We start from the raw sequence: 25,991 nt of genomic DNA on the forward strand, positions 1-25,991 counted from the left end.
ATCTGCTATGCATAAAAAGTAGCACCAAAGCCACATTCTTCAAGCTCCTTAAACTGGTTCTTAGTTGATGGCTTGATGCCCCTTTGTTATGCCTTCTGACTGATTCTTGATCTAAGGGAAATGACCTTAGAAACAGCCTTGTCTGTGTGGGAGGATCCCAATATTCAGTTTTGAAATAGCACTTCTTCAAGCTGTTCTCGGATAGATCACATCTGGCCAGCTGTGAAAAACATGTCTCAGACGCAGGGCATGTAGAGCGTTCTCTGAGGGTGCTTCTTACAATCATTTGTCCTACAGCCTCAAGAGCTTACTCATTTGCCGTATAAGGATGTCAGACATAAGTAAATATTATGCTCTTAATTACTGCAGAGCGTTTCATGGATAATTCATCCCGCTGAGACTGAAGAGTAGGTTATATTTTCTCAAAAAATTGTAATTACCTTCCCCAACTGCGGATACTCTAGGCAGTGAGTGCCGTGTCTGTGAGCCAGGAGGCATGGAAGCTGAAGCCTTAATGAGTGCTTGAAATTGGAAATTCAGGCAGTGCTGACGCTGTCCTTCGCTCACCCGTGTGCGTGTGGGCGGTGAAAGAGCCTGCACTCAGCAGGTTGTCTTCCATAGTGTCCTGCAAGTCACGAGTGCAGCTGGGAGGTGGAGTTTCATCCCATTGTGTCTCCTCGCTAGTGAATGTTCAAGTCTGACACCTTTATTTTACTGTAATTTTTGTGATTTCATTGCTTTTAAATCATATGAAGACTTTGTGTGAAGGACTTCTTGGGTTTTATATGTACTGGAAAAGAAATTAAATATGAAATGTGTTAGAAACATTAGGTGAGTATTTTCTTCCAACTGTCTCCCCTTTGGTATAACATCATGTGTCCAAAAGTCATGAGAACCCAATGTCTACATTTAACTTCAGTCGCATATTTTTTCTTTCTGATTTGATTCTGAAGATTTCAAATGTATTTGAGTATTCAGGTAGTTCTTCAATTGCTAAATATTTTTTAAAATACTTTGTTACACAGTTCTGAAGAGGCTATAGTTGACATTTGCTTCTAGTTTTAAAACCTGGTTTAATGTCTTGCTAAAAGTCCATAAAAAGGTTATTTCATTTTTTGTCATCCACTGTCAGGGAAACACTTGTTCGGAGATTCAGGTGATTTGTATGAATTGTATTTCTGGGATGCACGAAAATAGAAAACAAGTGTCTCAGTCTAAAAATTCTTCTGGTTTTTGACAAGAATGTCTTAATAAGGATCCAGCTAAACCTTAGAGGAGTCTCGTGCATAAGGCTGGAGGAATTTAAGAATAAAGTTCTTCACTGGAGGAAATTTAAATATTGAAAAGGAACAAAATTACATTTAGTACTAAATGCAGGCTTCCTTCCATCCCAATAATCTTACGCCTCCATTTAAAAACCAACAAACCAAACTGATAACTGTAGTTTAACAGATGTAGATGATGTAGACCAGTAGTAGAAGATGAAGGAAAAGGTTAGCTGCGATACCACAGAAATTCACTCGTTAGGTCCAAAGGAGCCTTTCCACCTTGCAAAGTCCAGGCAGCAGGAAGATGTGCGCTGCCGCTGTCGTGCCCACTATGGGAATTCCTAGCTGCACAGGAAAGCAGCTACCCTACCTATTTTGATAACAAGATTCTGAAATACCATTATTTGACCTGTGCCCCTACGATGTTAAGCTGTGATACTCCTGTGTGAGCACCTCTTTGCTGGTCTAAACCAAATGCAGCGCACAGAGCTGTTGTTTCTGTTTCTTCCCAAAGCTGGACCAGATGTCACTACTTTGATGGCAGTAATGTTCCAATTTTTTGTTGTTATTGCAAGCATAGCAACTGGAAATTTTTAATACATCCTTCTGCTGTACAGTAACAACAGAGACTAAAGAAAACGGTGGGCAGGGTATCAAGCTTCTATTTTGTGTTAGGAGGAGAGCGACGTACAGGCATTGCTATCGGAGCTTGTCGTAATCCACCGGTGTCCCTTACGCTGGAAGCACGGAGAGAAGCGACACAGGGGCTGTGCGGTCCTCTGTGTGCTGGGAGAGGAGCGCCGGGTTCGCCCCGACTGCTGCCTCTGTTCAGGAACTGCTGTCACCGCAGCGTCAACCAAGGGCAGCACGCTTAGACCACAGCACGCCGCACCCCTGTAACCAGTACAGTGTTTCGAAGTACCTTCACTGAATTTTTATGCAGTAATTGTCTAGATTTATGAATAAGTACACTTTAAAGATATTGTGACTAGATAACTTTTACTTCAGGCATTGTGACATTACATTACTGTACTTCAGGCATTGTGACATTCTTCATTTCTGCCGTACCTGACGGTTTTCCTTCTTGAATCGCTGTTTTTCCAGAATCTCACTTAAGACGTCTAAACTTTGGTTTCCTTATTCAAGCTGTAACAAAAAGTCAGTTCATTGACGTTTCTTAAAGAATAACAACCTTGCGAATCTATTGACTGCAATAAATCATTTCCAAAAGGTGTGAAACAAATATTAAGAATTCTTTTCTCTTTTTCTGCAAGTGGTCCTATGCTTTGGAGAAGCCGAACACTGGCAGCATATTTAATATCGCTTGGTCTATTGATGGCACTCAGCTAGCCGGGGCATGTGGAAATGGGCACGTCATTTTTGCCCATGTCGTGGACCAGCGCTGGGAGTGGAAGAACTTTGAAGTAACGTTAATTAAGAGGAGAACCATGAAGGTAATCTTTGCAGTTCAGAGCTGTGCGTTTGGATTACTAGCTTTCTAAGAATTTTTTTGTTTTTAAATACAAAATGGGAATTTTTAAGCCTTGACAAAACATTGTCCTTTCTGTGTATGTATGACTGAAAACGTTTAAGAACATAAAATGGCCAGTTAGCAAATAGTGTAAATAATGATCAGTAGTACAGAAGATCAGATCCATGTAAACCAAACCATGCCACCAGATGGACCAGAAATACGTAACTCAGAAGTACTTTATCCTCCAGAAAAGGGCAAAGCTCCTTCGAAGAGCACGTGAAATTAGCTGTGGGAGGCCACTTATGAGAGAGAGATAATTTCAAGTGTAAGCAATATGTCTGTGCAGAGAACAGTACAATACATTGGCCAAAACCAAAGCATCATATTAAATAGTATTACAGTAGCTGTCAGCAAAGGGAAGCTGCATAACCAAGTGCAGATAATACAGAGGAGCTTGCTTTACCTTGTCTGCATTTGCGAGCGGTTGGAGGCACCGATGCCCTGTGTAGCAGCTAATGCTTTAGTAAGGTTCATTGTATCCCTGTTGTTAAGGAGGCTGTGCTGAATGCTGCTGTCTTAGGGCATGTCCAGATAAGTGTGGTCGCTGGCTATAGCTGTAAAGAGTTGTAATGTGCTTTTCTGCACTGCGTATTGTGTTACAGCCTAGATTCAGATCTTCCGAAGCTACAGCAATTTGTCATATATCATAGAACATAGATCAGGTACCTGCTGGTGCTTCCAGCTGAGTACTGAGCTGCAGGCACTGACCTCGGTGGGAGCTGCCAAGTCTCAGCGCTGCTGGAAATGAAACAGGCCCCTGCATGTGGTTTCTGGAGCTGAAGTTTAGGACCCTGCTTTTGAAAAATCTTGGCCTGAATCCACGTTTAGGTTACTGAATATCTGGGAATTGATACAAAAATATGAATTTTTACCTTCTAATTTGTCCTCTGTGTTCCCAGACACTGACTCACAACGTTCACTCTCTGAACACTGGGATAATATAAGATTTCCATTCTTACAAATTTTCCAAATTACACATTTGGTACTGGACACCAAGCCGGTATTTTCAATATCGAAGTCAAGTTCCTAAATTCCTAATTAGGCCCTTAAATGTTTTTTTGGTCTTGATTCTTAAATGTTGAATATGTAATTGGGAAAAGTTGTAACAACAGAAATGCTGTATTACAATTTGGTCCGGTGGGTGGGATAACATGAGTCAGTGTCTGGGAACACAGAAGGCAAATTAGCAGGTAAAAATGCATATTTCTTCTTTCATTCCCAGACATCGACTCGTAACAGATGGGCTCTGTGAATGATCTCCAGGGTGTTTGAATATGCAAACAACTGAGGAAGTATAGCTAACCTTGATTTAGGACTAATTTTTTTATTTTATTATAGTGATTTTTATTGTATTTCTATGTATTTATGTAGGAAAATATTGCCTACAAAAAAGTTCTAGATGCATTCTTTTTTTCTGAGTACTAGAATAGCTAAGTTAATTATGGTCGTATCACTGTGGTAGACAGAGCAATTAATATGTCTTTGGAAATGGTTTCTAGGCTTTCATATTAATTGAGTTCAGTCCTTGTTTTGCAATTGGTTGTATAATGGAGAAAATCAAAGAGAAGTTACCACCCTCAGAATGATGACATCTTAAAAAAAAAAACCCCAATATCAAACAAAACCAAACACACACACACGCCTGCCCCCCTACCCCCGTCATAAGATATCTCCTTAGATTATAGCTGCCTAAAATCTTTGAGCTCAAAATTCTGTGCTGATTACAGACAAACGGTGGTTTTCTTGAAACATTCTCATATGAGCAATTTTTCACAGAAATGGCAAAGGCACAGCCTGCTCACCAAAGCCATCTCCTAAATTTCTCTTACTTCGGAGTGTGGTAGCGTTAAAATATATGCTAGAGCTATGCAACATCTTTATCCAAACCTTGGATGTTGCTGAATTGTTCTGATGGGGATTGTGATGGGATCGCTGAAGTATGACATTTCAAATGTTTCAGTAATCAGCAACTGAACAATCTTAAAATTGGACCTTTCAGACGGCTTTGATCTCCGATGATTTTCTCAACCCCATGTCTAATATTGCACTTATGTATTCCAAGCATGCATTGATTACTCCTTGCTTTTAAGGAACTCCATCTAGCTCCTCAGTAATTATCCGTTGTTTGTTCAGAGTTTGTAGAACCTTGGAGTTGTAAGTTTTCACTAATGCTGTGAAAGTGCCTGTTGCCACATAGAAACGTTCTTCTGCCAATGGCGTAACAGTATCAGCATTTACTTATAATAAGAACTAATATATTTCACTAGTTAGTGTTCATTTATTGTTGTTTCATTCAACCCAAATTTGCTTTTGATCAGGTGCAGAATGTTATTAATGATGTGGTGGATTTGTTGGAATTCCGTGACAGAGTTATAAAGGCCTCTTTGAACTATGGGCATTTGGTTGTTTCAACTTCTCTTCAGTGTTACGTGTTTTCGTAAGTACTACAAATTCATGAAGCTTTCTCAAGTTTCTCTCACAGTAGTAAGAGAGCAGAAACTTCATCTGAAGTGCAGGAGTTTTTAGGTTTTTTTTACTAATTGAAATATTCTATGGAACTTAGCATCATCAACACAAAGTGTATTGGAGTATATTTGCCCTCCCCCTATCATCCTTTCTTTCAGCTTCTTGCTGGTGCTGTGATTGCCTGTTCATTTTGCTACAAAAATGTAGCATTCTTTCTTTCCACCTAGAGGCAGCGGGAACGGTGGCTGGATACAAGTGTGTTTGTCCCGGTTATGTGCCTCCATCTAGGGACTCCTTTTTTTGGACACTGCTTCTGGTATGCCATTTTTTTGGAATAGAATAGGAATGATTCAATCCTGCTTCATGTTTTAAGAACATGATATTCTGTTTTGTATGCTGAAATTTAAAGTTTACTCCTAAAGGCGCTTATCTGCTCAGTGAGATGACTCAAGCTGAACAATAATGCAGCCTGTAATAGGGCAGACAAGAGGAGGACTCTCCTACCTCCGCACCGCTGTGAAAGAGATGAACCACAATCCAGAAATATTTTTAAAATAGGTTTGCTTCATATAAATATGATTTTGCTGTTTACTCAGACTCCTGGGTCAGCTGCTGCTAGCGTAAAGGGATGCAAAAATGAAGGCAGAAGTGTTATTGGATCATACTCTGTGGTTATCAGTGTTACTTGGCTTCCTAAATGCTGTTTTCCTTTTGAAAACCTCCCTTTTTGTGAATGTTAGCTGATTAAAATGTGTGTGCTTTACTTAGTGAATTCAACTTCATATTTGCAATAGTATGTAAAGATTAGCGGTTTTAACAAATGATTTTTTTTTTTTTTTTCAGTACAAAGAACTGGAATACGCCACTGATCTTTGACCTGAAGGAAGGAACAGTTAGTTTGATTCTACAAGCGGAAAGGTAGCGTACTTCTTGTAATGCTCACTATTAGATGAGAACGTGCATTTCCTAAAACTTCGTTATATACAATAAGCACATATTGGAGTATTGGAAATAAACAAAAAGAATACATTATTGTTTGGTAGCATGTAAAGGCTTAGCTGGTACATTTGCCATAGGTCTGTGGTGGTGGTAATGGATCTTCCCATACATTATGTATGTTTATACTCTTCTTTATGGAAGAAAGTAGATCTTCTGACAGCTGGGTTTTTTTGATGTTTTATATTGCTTCTTTGGAACTGGAATATATTTTATATAAATTATCTTTGACCTCCAGTTTTTATTTAAAACATTGCCAGGTATGCCAAATAAAAAGAAACAGTTTCATTTTTCTTACATATTTGTATTTATATTTGCAAGAAATTACTGCTTTTTCTCAGTTTAAAAGAAAACTTCCACCTGTATTTCCTAAAAATAATTTGTCAAAGAGGTCTTTACATGTGCTTTTGTGTCAAGTCTTTCAAAGGACTAAGAATAGGAAGTCAAAAATCTTGAGTTTTGATTATAGTCCTAATTCTTATGGACAAGTATTGTCAGACAGCTATTTCAGCAATGCGCAGCACAGCGCTCGCTGCATATTTGAGTGTCCCAGGTTAAACATTAAAGTCCTGGTCTACGAAGATACCGCAGCAGAGAGTGGGTAAGCAAGTGGGTAGGATTTTGAAGATCAGTTTCTAGATCTGGAGTTCTGTCCTGCCAAGTGAAGTAAATTTTGAAAATGTGGCGCAGATGCTTTGGCAGTGTAGGTGTTCCACAGAAATGAACCTAAGGGTTTGGTAAAACCCGTCTACGTCGAGAGCTGTCCGTGCAAGCAGGCAGTGGTTCCTCTGGTGCCAATGACTGGTGACATTTGCAATGACTGAGGTCCCAACAACCACCTTTTTGTTTATGGATGCGTTTTGTCACTATGAGCTATGGATGCTGTACTTTCCAGACAGATATTGGTATGTAGAACTATTTGTGTTCTGTATAAAAGTTTGCAGCGTGTTCCTGCAAACGAGTTCTTTTTCACTGAAGCCCTGCGTCGCAGTAGATGGTGATCATTTCATAAAGAGAGTGTCTTCTGTTGGCTTTGCATTATAATCTAGTCTTACTGAAGAGAATGGTACAGGTAATGCTATTTCAAAGCTAGCTGTAAACATTAAAGCTGTTTCTCAGCTGCATACACACAGCGTTGGCTGATGGGGTGACATGGGGGGAGTACTGTCTGCAGCTGTGTGCTTTGTCATCGGGAGTTATGAGATGTAAATCTTATAATATATATAACAGATAAAATCATAGGGATGCTAGATAATAAATATCTCATGGAAAATGATAATGTTCCCATTAAAAATGAAATCTTCCGTGCAGAGCTTTCAGAATATCAGCTTTGAATTTTAAAGCTTAGAAATTACATCGTTTAACTGAAAACAGTTGCAGGGTATTAGACAATTACCTTCAAACTGTTTGAAACTGTCATCATGGTTTGCTGTGTTACTTAGTGATTTACTTTTTTGTTGGGTTTTTCTGTAGGCATTTTCTTCTTGTAGATGGCAGAGGACTTTATTTATATTCATACGAAGGAAGATTAATTTCCTCTCCCAAATTTCCAGGAATGAGAACAGACATTCTGAATGCCCAGACAGTATCTCTGAGTAATGATACTCTAGCGGTAAAAGACAAAGCTGATGAAAAAGGTAAGTTCTCCATTCTAACAGTTTTGTGTTTGCGGATAATTCTTTATGAGGTTTTCAGCATCTTTGCATTTAACTTTACTTAGCACAGCTGTGGTAAAAAAAGAAAGCATAAAGCATAAACAGTTTCTCTATGAGATAAAGATAGTATTTATTATAAAAATGAATTAAAATTATGGGTCTTACTTAACTTTGATTAAAAAATAAAAGAGAATGAGAGATGTCTCTGAACTTCTAGTTGTGTGCAGTGCATCCGAGAAGCGTGGAGTATGGCTACAGTAGTTACTTGGACAGTAGGTTTTCACTCTCTGACATGTGATTTTCTAAAGAAGTGCCTCAGCAACTTTTTCTGCTTGACTGCTGCTTTTAGAAGCTACCAGTACATTAGCTGTGATTAATATTAGTTCTCCGGTGTTCTTTGTTTTGGTTTATTTGGGTTTGTATCTCTACAGCCTGTCAGTTTTATACAGAGCCGATGTGACCGTAGTTATGAGGCTGTGGTGTTCAGTCTCGGTGTTGTGTTCTTGAAGATTTTTATGTTCTTGAATTTTGTGTTTTGGCATCAAAAGCACTGTAATTACAAAACACAACATGGCCAAATGAGTTTCAGGTAAATTTTGTATTAAGGAGTGGTACAGGAATATCTTTTTGTCAGTCAGCTTTTTTCCTTTCTTCTGTCTCTTGATGCAAACGTGTAGTTCGCCTGTGCAACAGTTTAAATTTGAAATGTCTGCCGGAGACAGAACTTCCACTGCTGGAGAACCTGTGGCACTATAACTTTTGACTCCATGACTGTGCCATTTATAGGCCACACAAATAACGAGGAGACAGGGCTGCAGCGCTATCTGTAGCTGTATTTCTGCTGCGATACGGGCGGTGAGGGGATTACCAGTGGGAACGGCTGTGCCCAGAGCTGCTGTGACTGCAGAGTGCAGCAGTGAAAGCTTCCTGCCCGTGGTTCCAGCTGACACGAACTGTATCTGTTATCTGTAACTCTAGCTGTTCTCCTAGACTGAATGATTAGATTTGAAACAGGGTCAGAATTTTAGAATTCTTTGTCTTGCAGCAGTATTTATCTTCTTTTTGTCATACAAAAAAAACCTTTCAGTGTGAAGCGCAGAAGACAAAAGCAGATCCTGGCAGGGAGTTAGCCCTTCAGTACTGACTACGCAGTAGCTTTCTCAGCATATAACCTGCAACTTCGATTACTCGGGGAATGAAAAAAACCCTTGTAATGATCCTTTAAAATACCCGTCCCCAAGCAGAAGAAAAATTACGTGAGGTTTTTCTCACTTCCTTGTTACAAAGCCGTTTTGCTACTCCATACAAGTTACGTGTATTTTTTTTTTCTTGTGCATCCTTATCTTTTGTGCAAGAACAAATACTTCGTTCATTTGAACAATTATCTTTGAGAGTAGTATTATAACTGTAATATGTATTTCATTTCTAAGGAAAATTACTTCAGAAAATAATATCCTCTAGCACCAGGACATTAAAGATACCTAAAATAGCTGTGTAGTAATTAAAATGGATTTTAATAATCAAAAATATATTTCAGTGTAAATTATTCAGAAGAAAGCAGTAGTTTGCCAAAGAAAAATGAATGGATAAGTGAAAAGTTGTATTTTATTTCACATCTTTTCTTTTTTGCTCCGTGTGTGTGTATATGTATTTATATTACACAAGTGTATGTATGTTTGTTAATATGTTACTTAATATGTATAACTCAGAGGCTTTATTTTATTGCCATATCCACACCTTGATGCAGTTAGAATAAAAACAATAGAAGTATTTTAGGTAAATTGAGGTTCTTTAGAAGATTCATCCATAAATATTGACTGCTGTCTATATGGATGCATACTCAAGATTTTGATGGTAAACTCACTCTTTTACCCCGTTGCCCTGCCCATCTTCCTGCACAGGCTGAAGAGCATCTCCATCTCCCAACCATTCCTATTTGTGTCACAGAATCACAGAATCACAGAATAGTAGGGGTTGGAAGGGACCTCTGTGGGTCATCTAGTCCAACCCCCCTGCCGAAGCAGGGTCACCTACAGTAGGCTGCACAGGATCTTGTCCAGGCGGGTCTTGAATATCTCCAGAGAAGGAGACTTTACAACCTCCCTGGGCAGCCTGTTCCAGTGCTCCGTCACCCTCAGAGAGAAGAAGTTCCTCCTCATGTTCAGACGGAACTTCCTGTGCCTCAGTTTGTGCCCATTGCCCCTTGTCCTGTCACTGGGCACCACTGAAAAGAGCTTGGCCCCATCCTCCTGACACCCACCCTTCAGACATTTGTAGGCATTTATAAGGTCCCCTCGCAGCCTTCTCTTCTTCAGGCTGAACAAGCCCAGTTCCCTCAACCTCTCCTCGTAGTGGAGATGCTCCAGTCCCCTCACCATCCTTGTAGCCCTAAAATTCTGTGTCCTGAAAATTCTGTCAGCCGGTCCCGCACGCAGGCTAATCTTCATCCAAACTGTAATTTACAGAGCCCAGGTTCCTGGCCGTGTTTTCAAGATTAGCTCTCCAAATGCTCGTGTTAATAGGAGCTTCCATCAGGGCAGTGAGTAGGGGTGAGGGTTTTCTGTTTTTTTAGATACGAGTCCCCGAGTAGTGGTAAAATGCCATATGATATGCCAGCACGTGGGAAAGCAGATTCTTGGCACAGGAAACCATGGCTTATCTAGGCCTGTTTATTCTTCTCGACTCACCCCGGCAGAAGCAGGGGGGGTTTTTTGCCCTGTTTTGAGGGCAGGTCTGTTTTTCATAATGCACTGCGTTATAGAAATCTCTAAGCTAGCTCAGTTTGTTGCAGGAAGCAGTTTGCACATCGTAGCATGGAGCTCTCTGCAAGCCAGTTTACTAGATACGACTTGCTGTGCTTCAGTGTTCTTACCTGGATATTCTCCCTCTTCCAGTAATGTAGAAAAAAGATTGGTATGTCTGCGCTTGCAGTCCTTCCTTATTAAGGTATTAATATCTTAGCATTGTAGATTAATGCAAAGTTAATCAATTTGACTTGTCAATTAGGTACAGTGGTTTTCTTTAAAACTCTCTTAGTCTCACTTCCTACAGCTAGTATAGTAGCAGTAAAATTGGCTTGTATGGCTAGATCAAAACAAATTTCATGCAGGGACCTGCGCATAAAAGTGAGAAAAATAGCACTTCTCAGGAACAACTAGTTTTCTTTTGTATGCTTAGCCAGCTGCCAAGAGCAACGCTTGTGCAAAACCCTTTCTTTTCCTCCTCTGCAAACTCAACCAATGCTTTCTGAACACCTGCTCTTACAGTTTTGGGTTGGGTTTTTGGTTTTTTTTTTTCGATTCTGCCTGTGTAACCATTGACCTCAAACCAACATCCTGTGTCCCAGTGAAAGAAACGCACAGCAGGATGAACACGTTAACACCGCCATCCTTCGGAGCGAACGCGTAGGTTTGTCTCGCGTTGTGTGCGTGCAGGTGACGCGTTGGCACCGCAGGTGGGATGTGTCACCGAACATCTGAAAGGTTTCTGTCCCATCTCTCTTTTCCATGAGCTGACGTGGAACCGTGTGCTTTAAATTACAGCTGGTGTTCCTTGTAGTGTTACTGTTTTCTCTGGGTTTGAATACCCTGCCTACATCTGGCTGAATCTGGGTGTATATTGACAGACAATATATAAAGTATGTTGAATAGTTTTTGAACACACACGGATGTGTATGCATCATACATACATATGGATATATAGAGAGTGAGACAGAAAGAAAGAAAGAGAAACTTTATTTTTAGGCAAGTTGCAAATTTGGGTCTTCACTGGATATCCCAGAAAAACAGATGATGCAGGTGGGGGTTTTTTGGAGGGTTTTTTTCTTGTCTTTTTTTTTTTGAGGGTGAGACAGGGAGAGAGTGGAACAGATGGACTTTTGGTAAAGATTGCAAGAATTATCTATAAAATTCAAGTGTATCTGGATAGAGCAGATGCTTTTTGAGGAAGCCAGTTATTGATGTATTGTCATTAGCTGTATCACTGTGATGAGCAGAAACCCTAAACTGCCCTGGCAGAAAATATGCCTAGGGACCACCGTATGAGGAATTCAAAGCAGAGCAGATTATTAACAAAAAAGATAGTACTTCTGAAGAATGTTTTACCCAGTAGTTCAAAGGACAGCTTTCTATATACCAGATAGCAATTCCTTTAGGAAAATATTTCAGTCAATGGTATGACTTCCTAAACTTTCAGATCCATCAAAATTACTCCAAAGGTTGAGTAAATCTATCAGATAGCCTTGGAAACATTAATTTATTCAGAATGCAGGGTACAAACTGCCATCAGATAGAACTTGGGGTCATTTCTGTAAATAATCATGTGAGCTGTGATAGGAAGTAAAACATCGGTTTTCTCAACTCTGTATCAGTCCATAATATTATATTTCAGTGGCTATCAATGCTCTGAAAAGAATGATATTTGAGAATTTTCACAGATCATTCTGATTGCAAAGTGAGACGATTTCAAAGCTCAGCAGACTACGATGGTTACATTTTTCCAGCTGTAAGATTTTTTGACTTTTTTGTCCAAAAAAAAGAAGATTTTAACTTTTTTTGACCAGAGAGTGAAAGTCACTGGTAAATCTAGCACACAATAAGAAGCATCCACTTGCAGTAAATTGTACTCTGAAAAAGAATGGAAGTGCGTGAAAAGTCTATGAAGAACTCTTGCTTTTAGCTAATAAACCATGTGGGTTTTTTTTCTTCAGTTATCTATATATTTGAAGCTTTATCTGGAAAGCCACTGGGAGATGGAAAGCCTCTAACCCATAAGGTAAGGTGAAGGATGTAGTGTCTCTTTTTTATCATACTTTGAAATTAAGAATCAGTAATGGCTTTCCCCAATAATGGGTCTAATAACCTATTAAAGGTTTACAATCATAATAGAAAGGAGCTTAACAACTCTAGCTGGCTCTTATAAAAGAACAAAAATCAGATTATTTGTGCAGTGTCGATGTACAAAGGGTTATGCTGTAGGTTGTGTTCAGTTACCGGTGTGTGTTCCTCATGCGCAGAAGAGTTTGAAACTACAGGTAAACAAGTTTTGTTGTGAGTAAAACGGATCAAGTCAGTTTCCTCTGCGTGTACTCCAAAGCAATTTTCCTAGTGCCGACCTGTTGTTAACACTGAAGAAGGGAACAGCAGCGACAAGATGTCTGTCTTCAGTCTGAGCATTTACTGGTTTTACTTCAAAACTGAGTGCCTGAACTGCGTTTTGCTTTTCTTCACTCTTCTGGAACACAACAAAAGGAAAAATAAGGCAGCTTCCTTGCAGAGTGGGATAAACATTCGTGTTTTAGGCAGCTTTTGCTCTGGGATCGCCACTTGTATTTCTGTAGTTTTGTGGTAAATTCCTAAACTGCTGACTCTTCTCTGTTGCAGTTTTGGTTTAATCTGCATGAAATTCAATTTATGTAACGCTTCATTCAGCAGAGAAGACACACATGAAGCGTCTTCACAATCCAGTTTTTCAAGAGTTTGGTGCCTTGTCTTTAGTAAAACATTGATTTGTTTGAATATCCCATGCTTTCCGTGATACAAATCTCCAAAATAAAAATCAGATATTTTCTTTTTTCCTTCTCAGACGGAAATTGTGGAGATTGCTTTGGACCAGAAAGGACTTACAAGTGAAAGAAAAATAGCTTTTATTGATAAGAACAGAGATCTTTACATTACTTCAGTTAAACGGTTTGGAAAAGAACAGAAGATTGTCAAAATCGGTAAGAAAAATTCAAAGTAACTTTTAACTACATGCAAGCAGGCAAATGGACTTTTATCTGTTACAAGAGACATAATTTTGCTTTTTAATTAACAGTGAAATTGGACTTGAAAAAAACATTAGAAATAGTCCTGTGGCTTTCATAAGATAGTGGTAGAAACAATTTTAGTACATTTTATCTAAATTCTGATAATTTTTGTATCAGTTACACATAAAGCACTTGTTAACATTTAAGCAGTTGTTATTGCATTCCGGAGCAAGCAGCTGAGAGGATGGTGAAGAAGGATGTGTTCCTCGGAATTACTCAGTACAGACTCTTTCAGACATTTTTTTTCTTGCAAATGCAAACTCCTAAGTTCATAATATTTTTAATTAATAGTTTAAATGCTGTAGACAGATGCATGATCCAGTAAGTACGAAGGGGCAGTCTGACCATTGTGTTAATTTGGATTTCCAGTCTCAAAACCAAATCCAAAAAGACATTATTCTGAAAAGAACTTTCTTTCAGAAAGAGAGAACCAAAATTGGCGGAACGTTTGTAAGATGTTACCTTACAACCTAGGGGGATAAAACCAGCTCTTATAAAAGAACGACTAATAATTACATTTTTACTACAGTGTGAGAAGTGTAGCTTTATTTTTAAGTTTCTTGTGGAAATGCACATTATTCTGTTATCTTTAAATGAAGGGACAATGGTTCAAACTTTGGCTTGGAATGACACGTCGAACATTCTTTGTGGGATTCAAGATAGCCGTTTTACAGCCTGGTACTACCCCAACACGGTCTATGTAGATAAAGATCTTTTGCCAAAAACTCTGTACGAAAAAGATGCAAGGTAATATATCCTTTTTGATCAAAATATTAGTATTATGTATTTTAACTAGTTTACTCATTCCTTAAGGAATTACATTAACTTTGGCAGTTGAGGTAGAAGCCAGGGTTGCAACTTTTAAACCTGTTTTCATGTTACTACTTCTTAATTAGGAAGTGAGGAAAAGATGTTTTATAAGGTGTATCATAAAGTTTGGAGTTGAAATGACAATGTGCGATTTAAATGTAGAATAGCGTCTTGATGCAAAAGGAAAATTTTAATCCTACCTCATGAAATACTGCCTTAGTTGTCTGTAAAAAATAAACAAAAAAAGATGATCTTTTAAAAGGACCTCTTGGAAATTAAAAGTGTCAAGATACTAGGTCACGGGTAATATTATTTCTAGCTCAGCTTGTTTACCTGTTTACTTCAGCCTGTGTACTTGGTGATACGAAATTCTTCATAAAGAACACCTGAATTCTTTATTTAATTTGAGAGTTATGAGTTGAAATGCTTTTTACTGAAAAATGCATCTGAAAAATTTTGCACAAATACCTGTTTTGCATTTGCCTTACATGCGGTGAATGTGCATAACTATCGTTTTATTTTTAGAGAACATTACTACTACCTGTTGGATATAACTGTTGAATAACTAGGTGCTGAGATTTTTATATGTTCTGAAAATGAAGTATAATAATGTTGTAATTTTGAAGCTAAGATTTCTTTAAATTCTTAATGTTCTTTTTGGTAAGAAAGAAGTGAAAATTAACTTACTTTTCATTCTCTACCCAGTGAATTTAGCAAAAATCCCCAGATTGTACATTTTGTAGGAAATCAAGTAACAATTAGAAGAGCAGATGGTTCACTTATTCACCTTAATATTTCACCTTATCCTGCGATTCTTCATGAATATGTTAGTAGTTCTAAATGGGAAGATGCTGTCAGATTGTGTCGCTTTGTCAAGGTAAATGCTAATTGTCGGGAACGTCCAGATATAATTTCACTGTAATATTTATGTTTTCAAGTATTACTTTAATAATGATGATTGCGTATCAGATGTTACATCTCTATTTCCATTATTCTGCTTTGTTGCCGATTATTAAGTTTTCAGGACTAGGCCTTAATATAACCAATTAAAAACTTAGTATTTTCTCGTATTTTATTTCACTTGGTTTTGTTTGTTTTTTTTCCCTTTGCTTTCCTTTGTATGTATTTAGGCAACAGCAACAGATGAGGTGAGTCTGGCAGTCTTCAAAACAGGCAAACAAAAATCCCCCCAAACCCTGCTTCCTTTCCCCCATTTACTCCTAGAAAAGAGTTTAGCATTTTCATATGATGATCATGACCTTAAATGTGTATTTAAAATATTTTTGCATCTGCGTTCTTAAATCAGTACACATCCAGATAATTTGAGTTGCATAACTATTTTTGTTTTCAGTGTTACCCCTTTAAGAGTAGGCTTTTATTCCAGTATTTGGCAGCGGGAACTGGGATTTCAAATTTCAAATGCAGTATTACGTGAACTTTTTTGAGTAATCTAAATGCATCATCTTCAAAAATAAAACATATGTAGCAGGTGGTAATATGCAAAAGATTATTTATTTCTGATTAATATGAAGGTTTTCTAATTCAAGGATTTTTTTTTTTTTGCCAAACTTGTCATGCATCCTCTTCATTCTTATTCACAGAGTCATCCAAAGAGTTTAACCATATTTAAAAGGAGAAATGTTTAAAATTTTCTGTCCTTTTAAATTGAAATCCCAATATAGGTATCACGTTTTTTCACTGTCTTTTTTTTATGAGCTTTTCCTCATTAGTCCATATCTGTCAACAAATGAGGAAGGCCTTTCTCTCAAGAAAAACTGGAACAGAATCTTTCTTTCCAGTGTGAAGAGCATTCACATCATCTGGTTTTAAGCATCGAAGTTAGGTACCCCGGTCTCAGTCTTTGAAGACTTCTCCTTTCCGCTGATTATAAAAAAAGGTTTTTTGCCTTTGTTGTAAGGTAATCTAACCCCGCCTGAACAAGACGCTGTGGATATCCCTTCTGTTGCACCGTCTGTGGTAGTTGGGCTGGGGGCTGACCTGGAACACCCTTGCAGCAAGGTGGAGAGCCCTCACAGCTGGGCTTGGGTTGAGCACTCTGTTTCTCCTTCAGCATTCCTAAACTCTTCCTGGCACTACGGGGCTGCTCTGTTGATTTTGGCAACCCAAGTAGACAGTTAAAAGTATTTCCCATCAGTAGTAAGAAAATGGACCGTCTTTTCTGAGGAAAGAGAGAACAGCAAGACCCATTGGTGAAGAACTCCTAGAAACATGGCTCTTTGCATAGAGGCTGAGCTTTCAGCATTTTATCGCTTAATTTTGTAAATAATAGGGAAGAGGGAAGAGCACATGACAAAAGATTTGATGAGCATTTCATTCCCTGAATGACTTTAATTCTCGCAAACTGTGGGCTACCAGCAGGAGGGTGACTCTTGTCCTGAACTGTGGTGAAGAGCAGGAACACGTGGGCAAGTGCGGAGATGGGGACAGTGAAACCGTAGCCTTAGGCTAAATTAAAGTATTTCATTGGCTTTAGTGGGGCTTACCAGTTTTGTTTCATACAGAAGCAATTGTAAGACAGGGCATGGGAATATGTTTAGAGCAGATTCAGTGTAGCTGTTTATTCCGACTTAAATCAATAGTAATCCTTCGCTGCTTCTAACAACCTATTCTCATTGCAAAGTGTTTATTTTCAGATTTGTTATTGAACATACTTAACAAAAATATTAAACCCCACTTAATTCCTAGAGTGCATGTGGACTGAGAAGTGCATTCAAAATTGTATTTTTCCTATCTGAACTAGAGTTTTCAGATGTGGTAGCCTAAACTATATTAACTAATAAGTTTTAATAGTATATCTTTATCATAATGTAGTCAGACTTGAAAAGGGAGGATACCAAAATGTCGGCATTTTCCTAAATGTTTTTCTGAGTTAGTGGGGTTTCCTTAAGGTAAATACAAAAGTCAGGAAAATAGAAAACAAAGGTGTAATACTATTATTACCACTGTGTTTTTCTAATTCTTAATTCTAAACATAAAATGTACCGAAAATATGACAAACTTTTGAAGCTCTTACTTACTTTTCAGCAGGTTCGTCATCTGTTCTACAGTCAAGTAATTTTTTTCCTTTCATTTGTAGTACATTTGTGATAAATGTACAGTTATTGTTATTGTCAGCATCACAGTTCCAGTACTGTTATTTGTGAAGCCAGGTTGAGATAAGCCGGGTCAAAATTTGAGTTTTTGTAATGAAGGAATTCGGAGAAATAATGAAGTAGTGACTTTCTATTAAGGGACTTAGACCACGGTGCCATGAGTGGCATACTGAGATATGTTATATTGTTACACATTATTTTCAGTACTTGTATACTTCCATTTTTAGCATGATAGTAAATATTTGAAGTTTTAGGAGTTGTATTTTTTTAAAATTTCAGGATCAAACTATGTGGGCGTGTTTAGCTGCTATGGCGGTTGCCAACAAGGACATGGCTACGGCAGAAATTGCCTATGCATCAGTTGGTGAGGTGAGAAAATGGAGTTCTTTATTTCCAGTTAAATTGTTACAAAACTAATTTTATTGATGAATTTCCATGATTAAATTGTTGTACGTCTCGTTAACAGATTGACAAAGTTCAGTATATCAATTCCATCAAAGATCTGCCATCAAAAGAGTCAAGGATGGCTCATATCCTGCTGTTCAGTGGAAACACCCAAGAAGCTGAAACCCTGCTGCTTCAAGCTGGGCTGATCTATCAAGCTATTCAAGTCAACATTAATCTTTACAACTGGGATAGGTAGGATTTGTTTAAACACAGCACGTTTATAAGCAGTCTTATTGAGGTAACCTGCACGTTATTTAGATCGGTTGTTTTATTGCAGATAATTAGCTGACTAATTTCCTATCTGTAATTTCCCTGAGCCGTAAAAAGATGAAGTAAATCACATCCTGGCAATAACCAACAAAGTAACTTTTTTTCTGCCATATTTAGAAGCTACAAGTATTCTGTGATAGAAGTCCAAAACATGCTTGGAAGCTTTTTAAAATAACATCTTGCTTTTTCATTATTGCTAACACAGAGAAGTCCTTAGTGATACCTTGAACTGTATGTGACCCTCAAAGAATTAAGGCTGTTTTGAAATGTCTTGTTGCTAAAAATAGAGATGTGGCTATTCAGACTCCCAGCACTGTGTAGGTGGGTGAAATATGAATTAGACCTGAGAAAACAAAGTAGGAATTTCTCCTTTAAACAAAATAGAATCTTCTGAGGCCGTTTACTACTAATTTATCTGCTATTGTATTCATACCACTGTGGGCAAAAAGTTGGTTTTCCCCTACATATCTGTGGGTTTTTTATTATGTTGCCCCAAATATATCATCTGAAAACTGTGTATACCAAACGTAAGTATTCCATATGCCATTGAGGAGAAAGCAGATGTGAGAATAACCAATTATACTAATCCAATGACTAATCGTTCCTGCCTACGGAATATTCGTAAATGCTGTGTAGCATACATGAGAAATGTGTGTTATGACACCACTCAGAAGCGGTTCCGGACTACAGTAAAGTTATTAAAAATTATTACTTTTGTCCCTTTATATTGAGAGTGCTAAACTCTAACCATTCTGTTTGATTTCCTTGAAGTAAAGAGACTCCTGTTGTCAAACTCTGATGATACGATGAGGTTGTCAACAGAAATGGTTGTTGGATATTTTTCATTGCATGCATCGTAAAGTAGACAGTCTCCTTCGCTGACTACTTTTAACCTCCTGTGATTGATACTAATGTAAAACTGCTTGGCACTGTAGATTAAGAAACTTTGCCTGCAGCCCAAACGCTTTTCAGCGTATCATTTTGCAAAACCATGGTGATTGTAGTTGTGCCAGAGCATTTGCATAGCCTGACAAGCCCATTTCTGTTTTATTCCAGGGCCCTAGAACTAGCAGTAAAGCACAAGACACATGTTGACACAGTCCTGGCTTATCGACAAAAGTTCCTAGCGGTCTTTGGTAAAAAAGAAACAAACAAAAGATTTCTGCAATATGCGGAAGGTGTAAGTATTCCTCAGAATTATTCCTACGGCTTGAGGTCACCCTGCTCTCTGTAGCCAGTTTGGGAGCGTGGGGGGCGGGATTGCGCTCACGTTTTCCATCTTCGGTTCAAATGTGTAAAATCTAAAGATTTTGCATCTGACTACAAGTTCATAGCTTGGCGTGTGGCTGCTTGGCTGGTGATAGTTGTGCATGTGCTTTATTTGAAGGCACAGATACAGAATGTCTATATATATTTAATATCTGGAAGGATTACACAGATGAAGGCACAGTTGTTTTTGGTAAACAGGGAGCTAGACCTTAGTGTGGTTGAATGTGTACCTCTTAAATGTCGTCAGCATTTTTGATGTGATTTTATGGATAGCAGCCATAACAAAACTCGAACGTATCCAAATAGATTTAAGACTGAACTATGAACCATTCTACCAAATGTGAGAAATAGCTAAATACCCAATTTCTTCAGACCTCTGGAAACCCTCTCCATCAACAGCAGGTCATTTCAATTTATTAGCATTTCTCAGATCTTAAAGACTGAGGACAGATCTTACAGTTGCTAAGCTAGAAGTACCTTAGATTCCACTGGAGTATTTCTGCGTGTTTCCTTTATGAGAGGCACCCACATGTGCACCGTAGGCAGCCCTTACGGCCTTCCTGCTCTTCCCCTCACTATTCCTAAGCATTTTGAGGGTGAAAAGAGATGTGTACTTCGACTGTGTCAGGGCCTTTCATCCAGTGTAGCTCAGGAAATACATCCGAGCTGTTAGCTCCGATCCCTTAATTGGACGGTGCCCATTACACTTCCAATAAAGCTCAATTTCTAATGTAAGTCATTAGCTTTTAGCGCTTCTAGAAAGCATGTTTCATTTCCTAAACAAGAATAAAAATCTGCACAATATCCAGCCCCCCAGTGAACCATTCTGCAGTACTTTGCCTAGGAAATACAGAAAAATAACAGAACAGATTCCAAGCACTCTTACCATGCAAGCAATTTCAGCTGCTGTGCTGGAAGTATGGCTCCTGCGTACTTTCAATCCATTATGGAGCAAAAATCATGTTAATCCCCTGATGCTTCTGAAAGAAACTCTTTAGATAATACTGTCTTGTCTTTAAATCATCAAGAAAGCTGTAGTTTCTGGAAGGATTCCTAAGCAATAACACCTTGTCAGTGACAAAATGTGAGCAGAGTAGCGCAAAAAGAGCCTGTTTCACCTTACACTCAATCCTGAAACTTCGGTCTCAGACTGGAGAAGGTTCCTGGAGTAAAGAAGTCCTTGAGCTGTGTTCCACGTCCATGTCCGTGTTTTAGAGGTCTTGTCTGGTGGATCTGAAACTAGGAGGGAACCTGCTGAATGAAGTGGGTTTTAAGCTGTTGGCTACGGTGGTAACTAAATTCTTAATGCAGCCTGTTAGACTCCTATAGCAAAGTTAGATGGAAATGTTAAGCACGTTGAAGAGAAAAGCAAGATTATGTGCTGCTGTTCCTTGTCACAGAAAAAAAAAAAGGGTCTTGGCTTCCCTCTCACCACCTTCAGGCTTCAGCTTTTTGCCTCTTTTCTGTAGTCCATCTGAGAGCACTGATCTGCAGTCAGATACGGAATCTAAACAATGTGCTTAGTTGTTGTATCTCACATCTTTATATAGAAGGTATTATGAACCTAATATGTATCCTGAGAATCCACATCTTGGCAGTTCCTAGGTGTCACTGGCAAGGGTGGTTGGCTTCCCTGGCAAGTAGCGTGCTGGGCTAGATGGTAGAACTAGCCCTAGCCGTGGTGTGCTTAGCATCTGTATGACAGCTGTTAAAGCCAACACATTCTTTCTTAGAGCTGCATAAAGATTTCAGTCATCAGATCCAAAGCACCTGGTCCCAGTAAGTGCATCCTGAATTGAGGGATTAACCTTTGCACCTGAGAATGTGGGTACTGCAGTTGCATCTTCCCTCGCAGAGAAACTCCCTTGTTATTTCAAGGCTTAGTTAACAGAGTAAGAGCTACTCTGAAAATTCCCTCTGCAGCAGTTGAGATTTTTTTCCCGGTCCCTCTTTGACAGTGTTAATTCTCCAGCAGTGAAACTGAACTTCACAGTTGCATTTTTGCCCAGTTTTTATAGTCGTCAGGTGCACTGTGATCCATTCTTTCTTGTCAAGCATTTTTGGAAAGACAGACAACTATTGTACCCCGCTGTACTGCGGATATTGTACTGTACCTGTTGTCTGAAGTTTCACTGAAACAGAGCACAGTCAGAATATGATGATTCTCTGCAGCTGGAGAAATGCCAAGATAAAGCTAAAACATTTATCGACGTCGAAAACAAATTTCAAGCAGAAGTCTGATTTCTGTTACATCAGCTAACCAGTGTAATATGCTGTCAGTTTACTTGCTGGACTTTGGGTGCAGTCGAAAGACATCCCTGCAACGTATTATTGATAAAGGGCTAGATTCTCAGGAACTGGACACAGATGTCATTAAATTCAAATGAAGATGGAAAGGTCCGTTTGTTAGAACTGAGCTGTGCCTTCGTACGTCCCACTGGTGTAAGTCGTCAGTTACACGTGAAGAACTGTGTAACGACTGACACGGTCACTTTGTAATTGTAACTTGGAATTGTCCTGTTGTTGAATAGCTATCTGCTTGACCTCTCTATACAATGTTACTGACCTCTGCGTACTCGCTTTTCTGTTTTTACAGCTGGAAGTTGATTGGAATAAGATTAAAGCCAAAATAGAGATGGAAATTGCTAAAGAAAGAGAACGAGCAGCAGCCAGTCCTGCAGTGAGAGCTAGTGTCACTGTACAGCAATAACTGTGCTTTTGGTCACCTGAAGAAGTGCTTCTGGAATATTTCGTACTGGCATGTTTTGACAAACACAAAAAACAACCCCGCAGCAAACATTTTGCGGGGAGCAGGAATGAGAATTCGTGTAGGTCTTGTTAATTGTTGAGTGACAGGCAGAATTATTTATTTACTACAGTCTCATTTTGAGCTGGGTTTATGTTCTGATGTCCTTGCTCCAGTGAGTAGCTACACTGTAGTTCATAATACCTGTATGAGAAAAAAGGGAAATCAACTGTCTTTCCGTTAGTGGCTTTTGAATTTTCATTGCCATTAAAATTATTTAACCTTGATTGCCTCTAATTAAGTACCGATTTCTCTGTTTAAGCACCTAGTTAAGTTGTTTGGTTACTTCTGCAACCTCAGGGACCTCTGAAAAGACTTGTCTAAATTGCCCTAAAACAAATTTAGCAAACCGTATGTGTTGAAAATTAAAAAAGGAGCTTTCACCTATGACATACAAAAGAAGATTTCACTCACAGTTACGGTAATACATATTTCTGCCAGTACATACATACTAGCAAGTTCGTTAGTAGAAGATTTCAGATTACTTCAGCAACTCAGTTTTTTTGTCATTGTAGCAAACTATTTAGCAAGCAAGGGTATTTTCTGAGATAATGTAAACTGTTTAAAATACTATGGAATGTGCTTTAAATGTTGTTTGAAGTAACAAACAGCATTGTTGGTTGGTTTTGTAGCATCTAACATGTATTGACAATGATATCGAGAGCTTCCTTGAGCTTAAAATATCATATTTGTTTAAAATAAGAAAGAGCTTTCCACGCATGTTGTTCTGCCCTGAGCACCTCATTTGAAAATGCTGGGTTTACATTTGTGTAACTTCATCAAGATATCGTTTTCTTTGTTTTACATCTGAAAGGGGCTGCGTTTGTTAGATGTTCTTTGCAGAAGCCCTTTGCATTGTAAATAGGTGGGCCGGTTATTCATAACTGACGTTGTATAATATGTATCTTTCAAATGGCACTATCGAAATGTTAAATAGCTGTATATATGGCAAATTTCTTCTCTTTTGTAAACCACTATTTGACACTTTTTACATAGTTCATAAATTTCTTAATAAAAACGAATAAAAGTGGGTGGGGTTTTTTAAATGTACGTCACAGATGATGCATTAGGTGATCTCCACTGATTCACCTGACTGCAGAATAAAGCAGCGATTTTGATGCGGCTCATCTGAAGCTCTGCAGTGCTCTGGTGTCCTGGCATGTGGCAAAGCAAACACCTTCACCTTCTATTGACTTGCAGAGAGCACTTACTAGTTCCAGAACGAACCCAAAAATATCACTAATGGCAAGTCTTTAATGTTAAATTGATGAAGCCTGACTCAGATTTGTGATGCAGCGTAAGCACTTTTTGAAGACCAGTCTGGTGGTGATACAAAGTTCGGGGCCTCAGCTCGATCTTGCTCTTTCATTCCTGGGCCCGTTGGAAGCGCAGCAGAGGCAGCAGATTCACTCGGCTGCTTACCAATGCCTGGTGCAGCAATTAACCATTGCGAAGACCGAGAGCAAACGAGGGAGAGGATGCCACGCTAGCAGAGGTGCTGTCCTAGACCACCCGCCCTTCAGGTTGATGTCGATGTCGTTCACAGAACGCGTACCTCAGCGCTTCTGGCTGGGTCTCTGTGTCTTGGTGTTGATGAGCAGGTGATGGGAAAGGTTGTTAGTTCCTAGCCAAGGCACAATAAACACCTTAAGGTATTCATTGCTGATTAGATCTGTCTTTTTCCATGCACGTCCAGTCCTGAACTACACGCTGTGCTGAACGTGTTTGTGTTCAATAGGAAAACAAAGAATAAAAAACAAAGAAAAATATTTTGGAAAAGCACTGTTAGTTCTTTATTTTCACCAGGCTCCAATATGCAGGTAACCTGGTGCAATTCCCGCCTTGGGTAGGAAATATAAATTTCAAAATATTCCGAGAAGAAGACGTTCTTCTATGTCTTGCCTGGGATTCTTGCAGGGTTTTTACATGGCAGAGCTGCCATTTCAAGAGAAGTGCTGGCTGTTGAGTCCAACATATTTCTGTGCTAGTTTAGGTGTTGTTAAGTTCCGCACTGCATTTGTCTGCCTGTTTTCAGTCGTTTTCGACAGTTCTTTTAAAGACATCTACTAAGTAAAAAGAAATGGGAGGAGGATACAGATGTTTTGGGTGTGTTTAGAACACGCTGCAGCAAACTTGGCGTACATGCCTTGCTGCGCCAGTCCTGCTGTATTCAGACAAGATTTGCGTATTGGCAAGAGCAAAGTAAGATCAAAAGTACTTCTACCCTGCTTGTGTTTGTGTCATGTTACCTCCTTGCCCAAACCCTGATTTAAAACCTTCCAGAGCTGTAAATGAAACAGCTGATCCATTACTGGTTGCCCTGCAGATATTTATAAGCATTTCTAAGGTCACCTCTCAGCCTTCTCCAGGCTGAAAAAGCCCAGCTCCCTCAACCTTTTCTCATAGGAGAGATGCTCCAGTCCCCTCATCATCCTCATAGCCCTGTGCTGGACTGAAGGGTGGGTGTCAGGATGACGGGGCCAGACTCTTTCCAGTGGTGCCCAGCAACAGGACAAGGGGCAATGGGCACAAACTGAAGCAGAGGAAGCTCCAGCTGAACACGAGGAAGAACTTCTTCCCTCTGAGGGTGACGGAGCCCTGGCCCAGGCTGCCCAGGGAGGCTGTGGAGTCTCCTTCTCTGGAGATATTCCAGACCCGCCTGGACGCGGTGCTGTGCAGCCTGCCCTGGGTGACCCTGCTTGGGCAGGGGGTTGGGCTGGGTGACCCACAGAGGGCCCTGCCAACCCCTGCCATGCTGGGATTCTGTGATTCAGTAATAATGCAATATTAAAGGAGAACACTAAAAAATGTGCTAATATTTCCTATTGAGAGGGACATAAAAAAATTATACTGCAGCGTATTTTATTCAAGAAAAAAAGAGACTTCCTGTCAAACACTGCTTTTTAAAAAAGGTCCGAACACCGCTCCCCTCGTTGCGCACAGAACTGCTCCTGCCTCGGCACGGTGGGTGCAGAAGCCAGGCAGCACCTGGCCACAAATCCTGAAAAAACTCCGTATCCGTGGGCTTTGTGCGTGGTCAACTGTGAGTCAGCAGCGGAACTCACCGTATTTCAGTGTTTGGGCTGAAAAAGTCAAGCAAATTCTAGAGGAATCGATCTTTCCCCTCCAATTCTGCCATTCCTTCGGCGCTGGCGCTGCGGCCACTTTGCAGGCGTGGAGGTTTTGGGATGGAGAAACGAAGAGGCGGGCTGGTTTCCTCGGGGTTTTCCCTGCTTGTGAGGAAGACTCCGCGTTATCCCCAGCGCCACAACTCGTCTGCACAGCGGGACCTGCGTTAACGCAAGCCGCGAAGCTCCCAGTGAGAAAGCGTGCAGGATGGGCTCTGGTTTCTCTGGAAACCCCATTCCTCTGGATGAGGTCTTCTTCCAACCGTCTCAGGCCCTCCTCCTCCTCCTCCTCCTTCGGCCATCTCTGTCCCCTGCAGCGTATAAAAAAGGCCTAACCTCAATTCTAGTAAAAATACGACTGCCGCTTCAACTCGATGCGAGGATTTTACGCAGCATCTGGGAACATCTTTCTGCCTTCGCATT

General features: G+C 39.6%; 1 protein-coding gene across 3 annotated transcripts in view; it reads left to right on the forward strand.

Annotated features, from left to right (window-relative positions):
• IFT80 (intraflagellar transport 80) overlaps nt 1-23,470 on the forward strand; it is a 55,145-nt gene extending 31,675 nt beyond the window's left edge. For 2 of the 3 annotated variants that reach the window (XM_075418391.1, XM_075418393.1), the window contains 13 exons: nt 2,543-2,722; nt 5,121-5,239; nt 6,112-6,186; nt 7,738-7,901; nt 12,628-12,692; nt 13,503-13,638; nt 14,325-14,472; nt 15,241-15,412; nt 15,666-15,683; nt 17,928-18,017; nt 18,115-18,287; nt 19,422-19,545; nt 22,231-23,470. In XM_075418391.1, the coding sequence (XP_075274506.1) occupies nt 2,543-2,722; nt 5,121-5,239; nt 6,112-6,186; nt 7,738-7,901; nt 12,628-12,692; nt 13,503-13,638; nt 14,325-14,472; nt 15,241-15,412; nt 15,666-15,683; nt 17,928-18,017; nt 18,115-18,287; nt 19,422-19,545; nt 22,231-22,344 (1,578 nt within the window). In that variant the 3' untranslated portion in view covers nt 22,345-23,470. The remainder of the gene's footprint in view (nt 1-2,542; nt 2,723-5,120; nt 5,240-6,111; nt 6,187-7,737; nt 7,902-12,627; nt 12,693-13,502; nt 13,639-14,324; nt 14,473-15,240; nt 15,413-15,665; nt 15,684-17,927; nt 18,018-18,114; nt 18,288-19,421; nt 19,546-22,230) is intronic. The other variant, XM_075418392.1, reaches the window with a different exon arrangement.
• The last annotated feature ends 2,521 nt before the right edge of the window (nt 23,471-25,991 follow it).

This window comes from Opisthocomus hoazin, chromosome 4, assembly GCF_030867145.1.
Source record: "Opisthocomus hoazin isolate bOpiHoa1 chromosome 4, bOpiHoa1.hap1, whole genome shotgun sequence".
In the NCBI taxonomy this organism is placed as follows: domain Eukaryota; kingdom Metazoa; phylum Chordata; class Aves; order Opisthocomiformes; family Opisthocomidae; genus Opisthocomus; species Opisthocomus hoazin.